Raw genomic sequence first — 9,372 nt, forward strand, 5'->3', positions numbered from 1 at the left:
AAAAAAAAAAAAAAAAAAAAAAAAAACAAACAAACACTGAAAGCTCAAGTGCTTCAGATTTCTAAGACCTCAATCACTAAATTATTTTTAAGTGACAATTCTTACCACTACAACGTGAAGTGCTAGGGATGGAGACAACATGCAATAAAAGCAGGGGGTTCCGAGTGTGAAGGAGGCAGAGGAATCAGACATAGAAGAGTAGCTGGGCATGGTGGGGTACACCAATAAATAATCCCAGCATTTGGGGAGGCTGAGGCAGGAGGATTTTTGTTAGTTCAAACCCAACCGAGGCTACACAGTGATTTCAAGCCTGAGTGCATAGTGAGACCCTGTCTCAGAAACCAAGACATAGATGAGTAATGAGTCCTTACATTTTTCTTTGTGATGTTCCTGACATCATTCACATATTTGATGTTTCCCTCGTGCTTCACCGTTCCAACAGCGATAGACTCTTCACATACCTCCGATGCGACGTACTTCTCCACTTTAATGCCCAATTCTTTGAGCACTAAGTACCCTAGAGGGGCCAGGCAGACACAAGAGTGGAAGTGAAGGTGGATGTCAGTGTTAACTCGAGCAGAACCCCACCGGTGCTATGCCTATTGGCTGTGCTAACTCCACGACTGGGGTGTTGCTAACTGGGATGTACATGAAAATTTTCAGATACCTGAATAAAATAAAAAAGCAAAATACAAGAGCTGAGACATGTACACTTTAAAGGGAATCAAGAGCGTCAGATGGTGAGAAGGTGCACACAGGTTAACAGCCAGACTGCCCGCCAGTGAATCACTCACCTGTTGCAATTCCATCAAACAGTGATAGGACTCGAATGGGCCGCCTTCGGGCTGCAGGAATTGCTGGGTACAACTTCGGGGCCTCCTGCCAGATGAGAAAAAAGTGTGAGGGAGAGCAGGGGGAGCCTCAAGATCAGGTGCAGGCTATCCGTCCTTAGTGGGATTCAAACCCCACCGTGGGATCACGAAGCTTTGACAGCAACATGTAACACAGCGAACCCAAAACACACCAGCCTGCAATTGGCACAGAATGGCCATTCTATCCTGGCACAAGACACAGCTGGGTGGAACAAATGCAAAAGGAAAAGACATGGCCTGCAGGTGCAGCAGAACATGCCTACCAACCCAGCTATTTGGGAGGCTGAAGCAGGAGGATCACAGGTGTGAAGCAAGATACAGAGTCAGACAGACAGACAGACAGACAGACAGACAGACACACACACACACACACACACACACAAAAAAACCTTTGGCAAGAAAGACTTCCTCTAAGAATAGCAAATTCACTCCTACAAAAACGTGAGTGAGGAGAGGGTGAAAAGAATGAGTAAACTATACAGGATGCCTTGCCCTCTTCACCCAAACTAACCAAGATTGCTCCATTCTACAAGCTTCTATTGACCAGTGCTGGAAAACCCACACACTAAGAAATCCGAACGGTGCCCGTTAATTAGCAGGGGCTCTCAGCCTCTGAGGGTCAGAGAAGCTCCTTTGAATAGTGCATCTTCATTTGCATTAAGTCATATATTGCCCGTCATGTGGGTGGCTGTGTAGGCAGCTTACGTAATCGAGGTCCGCATCACTGGTGAAGAAGGCCTGCAGGCGAACATTCCAGTCCTTCCTGCGCCTTAAGACACCATGGCAGCGCTGCGGGAGACACATGTAGCAGCTCCAGGGCTCCTGCAGCTTGGCTTCCGCTGCTGTGCCTGTACCCACCAGCACCTCCAAACACTCCACACAGAAGCACCTGCACCAAGACCAAATAAAAGGGACACCTTTGTCACCAGGCAGCTCTCCCACACTCCAGAGATGGCAGCATAATGCCCTACAACATCTTCGGGCCTCAGGTGCTCCACAGTGGCCTGTGGGGGGTAAGGTCTAACACACCTCTTCCTTACGCATCCTACTCCTAGAAATCTACAAGCTCTTGGCAAAGAAATGCTGCCTCTGCCCTAATGTAAGGAGCTCTAAGGAAGAATTTCCTGGACACCTCATTTCCCTCCCTCACACAACTGGACCACCCTTATGCATCTATTCCAGCTCTAGACTCAAGATCACCGGCCTCCAGTTCAGAATTCTCCCAGTCCTCTGCCTGGGATTGCACTGAATACAGACAGCTGCCTCAGGCCTGCAGAAATCGCAAGATGCAACTGTGCTCACCGGCAGCAGCTTGTGTTGCTGCAGAGAAGCAGCTCACGACCCTCACAGCACACAGTGCAGTAAGACTGATAGCCATCATCGTCGTACATGTAGAACAGCTCCAGGAAGCGATCCTAGGAGGCAGAGAGAAACAAATGCCCATGAAATCAGTGACTAGAGCCAGCCAGCCCAGCTTGCCCGCTGGCTGTGGCCTTAGAACTTAGCATTGGAATCAGTAGCCCATCATCTGCAGCCCTTTACAGGGAAAAGTGTCTGTTGGGGACGATGGTATCCTGGGAGGCACCACTAAAGACTGGGGCAGGTGCTCTTTTGGGGAAGTAAAAACAAGGCTGCAAAGGAAGGGGCAGAAATTCCAGGGCAGGGGTAGGAGGACTGACTTACCCGGCATGTCTGGCAGAGCCCACCCTCAAAGAGTGGGTGGAAAGACACAGGGTTTTTCCTACCACAGGACAAGCAGCTATCTGTAAAAAAGGCAGGGTCAGAGATTGTCAATTACGGCCCTAGCACCAGCTGCTGAAGCCTTAGGATTGACAGTTCTTAACCATTTATTCCAGCAATGTGCCAAGAACTCTTGAAGCTTTATGCTGTGCTCCATTCTTTTCCAGTGTTTCAAAGTTCCATCCCATTTCAGAGACTGGAAAAGTCAAGTTCACAAAAAGAAGATGACACAAGACAGCTAAATACACGGAGGCCACCCCGGGAGGAAGACCTGAGCCCGAACACTGTGCAGACGGATGAGTTTTAATGACCTGCATGTTCTTTAAAGAATAGGACAGGGCTGGGGATTTAGCTCAGTGGTGCCAACGCCTGCCTCGCAAGCACAAGATCCTGAGCTCCATCCCCAGTCCCAAAAAAAAAAAATGAAAAAGGGAAAAGAATAGGACATCTGAAGCTTTTTAGTGTCTCTGGGCTGATGACAGGACTTGCCCATGACCACGTTCTAGCATCAGTACATGGCTGCAGACCCAAAGCCCAGATCCTTAGAAGTAGGCTACTCTGCTCAGCTAGGGTGGCCTTGGGCATTATAAAGGAGGGAAATGGGGATAAACGTTTCATACACGTATTTCATACATACATCTTGGGGTATATGAAGGATCGTGAGCCCAAGCTCAAATATTTTCAAAGACTGCTCCAAACTCCAGATTCTCCAGGAGTCTCTAGGTCAGAGGGTGCATTTTCTTATCCCACCCCAAGCAAGAGCAAGAAATATTTCTGCACCAAGGGACGGACACAGGGCTGAGAAGCCCCGTTGTTTGTTCTGGGTAGTTTTTCATCCAGTGGAAGTTTCCAGCTGGGGCCAGCAAAGTTAGCTTGCAAGTGTGACAATGGCAAAGCAAATCTGCTTTTCACTGATTACTCGTTTCAGTTTTAGCTAAGGATGTGTCAGGATGCCACGGCTCCGAATTTTATATTTGGGTTCTCTTTGGCTGAAATGGCCCGGCTTCCATTGTTATCAAACTCAACTTATCTACTTGTTTACTTCAGGGGCAAAATCAGTCTCAAAATTATTCATACCCTTCAGTCTAACACAATGGAGTAAGATAAAAGGAACAGAAACAGGCTTGACCTGAGCTAAGGCCTAGAGTTACACATTAAACTGAGGCAGGGGAAGGTGTAGGAATAGAAATGTTGATGCCAAGGTAAGGCTACAAGGAGAAAAAGTACCTTCCAGATTGCTCTTATTGTTGGTGACATCAGAAGCCATTTGTTCTGTTGAGGAAAGAGAAGACAGGCGATGCGGCAGGGAGGTTTTACTTACCCCTCACCCTTGTCCATAATAAATACCCCACTATAGCATGGTGCTCAATTGGCCAACCTAGACTCCTCTCCTCCCCAGCAATCACCTCGGCTCTGATCTTCTTCTCCTCGGTCTTTGCCATTGTTATAGCAATTGGTTTTTAGGCGTTTGGGTGGGGGACAGTAGTCCGAAGTGGCAGAGTCATCAAATGTGCGTCTTCGACTCTTGTTCTCTATGAAAGGTAAGCAGAAGGTGGACACAGCTCGGCTGAGGGTCCAGGGAGAAGGCAAGATCAGGACAAGCTTGTGCTGTGCCTGGGAGGCAGCTGCCATCTTGGGCATGACAAGGGACCCACAAAGAGCAGCCCAGGATAGGGTCCCACTTGAACCCCTCATACCTGAGAAGCAGAATGCAGGTGTATGGGGTTTTAAACAACCACATGTAAAAGAACACATCCTTTTAAACTAGACCCACCTCAAAGAGCGGCGGAATACCTCCATCCACAGCTAGAGCGGACACACCTATGTCTAAGATGCCCCAAGTACTAGGCGTCAGCCACGCATGTCCATTGAGCACTTGAAACACAACTGCTGACCAAGGAAAGGGACTGTACATTGATCATTAATATTTATTTTTTAAAAATCAACAAGTGACTAATAAATCGGTTCAGAATTCTTTTCCATTAGGGTGGGGTTTGAAATGGGGTCCTGCACTTTAATCCAGGCTTGTCTCCAACTTGAGGTCCTCCTGCTTTACCTGAATGAACGTGGGTTTTCAGGCGTGCACAACCACACCTGCCGTGAACCTACTTCTGCACGTATACTTTGTGAACTTCGTTAATATACTCAAAAGTATTTGTACTGTTAATATATATGTAACAGATGCGATATTCCTATAGAAAACTTAATATCAGAATTGGAATGTGTTGCACATATAAAACTCATTTTGGAGATGGTACTAAATGTACTGGCTGTTGAAATGCTAGTATTTTGCAAATGTTAGGTTAGAAACATTATGAATGAGTCATTTAACCTATTCCTTTTTTTTTTTCCCTTTTCAGTGACTTTACTAAAAAATACTCTACTTTGGCTCCTTGTCTATAAATGAGATTCTACAATTATAAAAAATTTGGTATCAGGAATTGAACTCAGGACCTTGTGCTTGCCAGGCAGGCACAGCGCCACTGAGCTACATCCCCGGCCCCCATTTATATTTATATTTCTGCTCAATCTGTGGAATCCTAATGGACATGGTTAAATTCAACTCTTCACCTAGGAAAGAATATCATACAGTCATTCAAAATGACAAGGACTGTTTAGTGACAAATGCCATTTGGTAGTGCTTATAGTATTAACGTTGAGAACAAAAGGAAAGCAGGAATCCCAGTGGTGTTCATAAAAGGCAGGAAGGCTGTGCACCCAACAATGTGAGGTTAAGTGTCGGTGGGGATGCGAAGTGAGGTAGAGGGCTACAAGTTCAGATCAGCTCTAAGAAATGTGATTGTTTTTTCAGTAACCACTGCACATTCTAAGAAATCAAAAGACAGACCAAAGGAAATAGAACATAGTCAAAAAATAAGAAAGAAATACCGTGTTTCCTCGATCCTAATTTCCTACTGCCTGCACGACGCACCTTCGACTTATTAACCACTTTTATGGGAGAAACAAAACAAAACAGAAAACATCACATTAAATGTATGGACTGTTAAGACCTCCTGTATTTCAGGAAATCACAAATGTAACAGAAGAGATCTGGTATTGGTCAAAATGTTAGGATATGGCATATAGCTCTTTTTCTGAACACTTAAAATTTTCTCCAATGACCTCAAAAAAAGAAGCAGCACAGTTTTCAAAAGAAATCCAGTCTCAATTAGAGGCCGGTGACCTTTAAAAGGAAAAAGACCAGGGAAGCCAGGGTCTGCTGTCAGATGCAGAGACTGTTTTTCATCATCCTTGCTCCATTAAGCACAAGAGGTGGGCCTAGGTCCACCTGCCAGTTACTTGTTCTCACCTGGTTGCTTGTTGTTGGGTTTGAGACCCTCAATGCCGGTAGGCTTGAAGCCCCCCTGGGCCCACTCCAACATGGGCTTCAGCTGGTCCTCCAGTGAGTCTCCAGGACTATTGGGAAAGTTTTTGCCAGCTCGCACCCTGGCTTTCTGTAGAGATATAAAGGCAGAGTCTGTGACCCACAGAGCAAACAAAGGGTGCTCGTCAAGCCCCACCCAGGGACCCCCCTTGCCGAGGCCCACATTCCCCTCACACTTGGCCCTTTCATAGCCAGACAGCTGTAAGGTGTGTGGGTGGGGAAGGAATGGCCCGTGGCAGGACACACACAGGAGGCCATGGTTGCAGGGGGGTTAAGTCTCCATGGAAACCAAGGGGGTCACTTCTCTGTGGAGAATGAGTGATCAGCTCCCTCTCAAAGCTGGGACCCTTACCCAACTCTGCTGCTTTAAGACACAGGAGCAGTATCAGCCTGTATTCTTCTGTCGTCTATGGCATCGGCCTTGTTTTATTGTCTTAATGAAACTGGGGGCCTAGTCAGGTGTCCATTAGTAAATGGACTGTGCAGATTTTACATGTCTAGTTAAGCATGTGGCAAGTAGCACAGAGGCTGCCTCAAAATGTTAGCAGGACAAAAGCAGTTCCAATGGAGCTAGAATATGGAACAAAGCCAAACAGTTCACAGGGGACAGTGTAGCCCACGGAGAAGGGGTGGAGACAGCTGGCCTCAGCTGCTATCCAAGCTTAGCCTTGCACCCCACATCCCACTGAAAGAAGCGCAGAGGTATCTCCATCTCCACTTCTGATATGAATGCCAAACTTCCCAGGGCTCTTCCTTCTCAACTCAGTGGCCATCAGAGTTCCTGGCAGAGCCTCAAATCCCTTCGCAGACAGTGACATTTACTTCCCTAGTGGCCCTGTCCCCCTCCCAAGCCATCTTCGGCAGGATGTAGTCTGAGCTGGCTTTTGGGTTTGCTCCTGTTCTTCCCTACTCAGGTCTGGGCCCACCCCTTCTCCCATGTTACCTCTAGGGCATGGTACATGGCCTTCCTGTAAGAAACCAGTTTGTTGTAGGTCGCCAGGTTAAAATGCTGGCTAAACAGCCCCAGAGCCACCAGTTTGTCTGCGGAGACCTAAAAGAGAAAGATACCATCAGCATCGCCCACCCCTGTGCCTGAGGTTCTATGTGTGCCCCACAGAGCTGTCTATCAGGAGGGAGAGCTCTCACGCATCTTAAAGCCCACAGCAGGGTGTTTGTATCACTGACAGCTCTAAAGGGTCCACTATGACTGTCTTAAGAGTCTATTCCTAACCAGGAAGCTCAGGTTCCAACTCCAGAAGAGAAAAATGAAAAAGCAGAAAAGAGAAATGGTGCGGATTCTAATGTACCCTATAGCCAAAAACTTGACACCCATGACCCTCCACATGTCAAACTGGAACACTGTGATTCATCGACGTGTGTTCTCCTGCAGGTAGCTTTGATACCCCGGTTACAGAGCTGAGACTTACTTCACTCCAGATGCACCTGTAGTTGGGATGTTGTCTACACTCTTCTGGCCATCCTACGCTCAAGGACAAAACTTTCATCTTCAACCATTTTATTAATGGAATACATGTCACTGTTACAGAACAGTGCTTGGAACAGAGTGAACACTTGAGTTACGCTGATTACATGATACTAAGTCTCTCTATGTCCTATTGACAGCTCACACCTGAGCAGATCTATGCCGTGATGCGTGTAAGAGATAAAGCTAGGTGTTCAGTCCTGTACTGTGCAGAACTACAGGGCAGAAGGGCTTCAGTATGCACATACATGTTCATCTACACTTGCAGCCCAGAGCCTCACCTCTCTCCCAGGAGGTAGATCCACCATTGTTAAAAACAGCCAACTGTTGCACTTAACACGAGCAGCACCCAGACACGTCCTAAGCAGGTTCAGGCCATTTTGGCCCCTTCTCAGCCAAAAAGCCAGTTCTGATCTGCATTAGCTAGCATAAGACCTTGTCTCACCAAGCACACTTCATGGCAATTACAAACAGTACACCTTCCTTCCTTTCAGGGGTATTAACTGCCTACATATCCCAGCCCTCGGGCCCTTCAGGGCTGGTACAGGACTCAGACGCTGGTCATTCTGCTCCCTCTGCTGGTCAAAGAGGAAATCTACATGCCATGTCTTCCTACCAGATTTCCTACACGTCCCTAAACCATAATTTATGTGAAAAGCCAAACCTCAAATTGAGTATGCATCCCTAGGACAAACTATTAGGGAGCCCCCCTTTTTTCATTGTTTTCCAAACTTCCCACCTTGCTGCACATCAGGAACTTCACATAATCTTTCTGAGATCCCACTTCCTACTTGCTCACACAACTGATTTTGTGCCAGAGAAATAAATGCTATCGATGTGGCTGCAGTTCCAGAACTTTCCAACCCTTTGTCCCTGTGCAAATAGGATAAGCTCTGGCCCCACAGAATCCAACTATCTATTCAAGCTGGCAATCGTACGTAGTTTGTGCTTTACAGCAGACACAGCCAGTCAAATCCTGGTCAAACCTGTCTTCAGAAAGCTGTCACTGAAGTGACTACAAAAGGAAGGGAAGTCAGACTTCAGCTGTGAGGGCCAGAGCCCCTGCCTTGGCCTTCAACTCACCTCCGAGAATTTGCCATCGCCAAACCACTGCACCCATCGCATGCCGGCCATGGCCTGGCGTTTCGAGGTAGCCTTCCAGGATACCACCATGGCAGGCCACCAAGAGAAGCCCTTGATCTTTCCCCATACAAGGTCCCCTATGCCAAATTCTTTACCATCCTGGAAGAAAAACCACATGAAGGAATAACAATGACAAAGACCAGCAGAGTCAAATCCTGCCCATTGTACTGATGCTTATGGCAATAATTAGCTTGTCAAAATGTGAGTAAAAAGGCAAAAATGGAAGTCTTAGTAAATAGGGAAGGGTGAGGGGGGTGAAGGGAGGGCAGGGATATGGGGGAAAAAAACAAGAACCAAGACATACCATGTAAAGGTACAAGATCCCAAGGATAAATATAACTGGATCATTTGCTTTAAATGTACCAATGCAGTTAATGAGGGAACAAAAGTGGTGAGCACCATCTTGGGAAAATGCAGCTCAGTGGACATCCACATGCTTAGTATGAGCAAGAGCCTGAATGCATCTCAGCAGCAAAGGGGAAAAAGGGAGATGTCAAGTTATCAGAGTGCCATCTATTCAGGGGTGATGGCCACGCCTGCAGCCCCAGCACACTGGAGAGCTGAGAAAGACAGGTCACAAGACTGACCTCAGATTGGCCAGTACAGAGACCTGGAGAGACCCCCATCTCTGAAAAGTAAATGACTACGGCCAGGGATTTAGCTCAGGGGTTCGATAGCCTGCCTTGCAAGAAGCACAAGGACCCGAGTTCAATCCCTGGTACCAAAAAAAAAAAAAAAAAAAAAAAAAA

The 9,372-nt window shown here is 47.0% G+C and overlaps 1 protein-coding gene across 13 annotated transcripts in view; it reads right to left on the bottom strand.

Moving 5' to 3' along the window:
* The window catches only part of Dnmt3b (DNA methyltransferase 3 beta), a 39,853-nt gene that overhangs the window by 8,041 nt on the left and 22,440 nt on the right, over positions 1 to 9,372 (bottom strand). For 9 of the 13 annotated variants that reach the window (XM_010628429.3, XM_010628430.3, XM_010628433.3 and 6 more), the window contains 11 exons: positions 8,564 to 8,722; positions 6,941 to 7,048; positions 5,923 to 6,067; positions 5,502 to 5,561; positions 4,019 to 4,144; positions 3,840 to 3,884; positions 2,556 to 2,635; positions 2,175 to 2,287; positions 1,578 to 1,761; positions 795 to 879; positions 372 to 517 (listed from right to left, as the gene is read on the bottom strand). In XM_010628429.3, coding sequence (XP_010626731.1) covers positions 372 to 517; positions 795 to 879; positions 1,578 to 1,761; positions 2,175 to 2,287; positions 2,556 to 2,635; positions 3,840 to 3,884; positions 4,019 to 4,144; positions 5,502 to 5,561; positions 5,923 to 6,067; positions 6,941 to 7,048; positions 8,564 to 8,722 — 1,251 coding nt within the window. The remainder of the gene's footprint in view (positions 1 to 371; positions 518 to 794; positions 880 to 1,577; positions 1,762 to 2,174; positions 2,288 to 2,555; positions 2,636 to 3,839; positions 3,885 to 4,018; positions 4,145 to 5,501; positions 5,562 to 5,922; positions 6,068 to 6,940; positions 7,049 to 8,563; positions 8,723 to 9,372) is intronic. The other 4 variants (XM_010628441.3, XM_010628438.3, XM_010628432.3 and 1 more) reach the window with 2 other exon arrangements.

The sequence above is a fragment of the Fukomys damarensis genome, unplaced genomic scaffold (assembly GCF_012274545.1).
Source record: "Fukomys damarensis isolate Sample0158 unplaced genomic scaffold, DMR_v1.0_HiC HiC_scaffold_22, whole genome shotgun sequence".
In the NCBI taxonomy this organism is placed as follows: domain Eukaryota; kingdom Metazoa; phylum Chordata; class Mammalia; order Rodentia; family Bathyergidae; genus Fukomys; species Fukomys damarensis.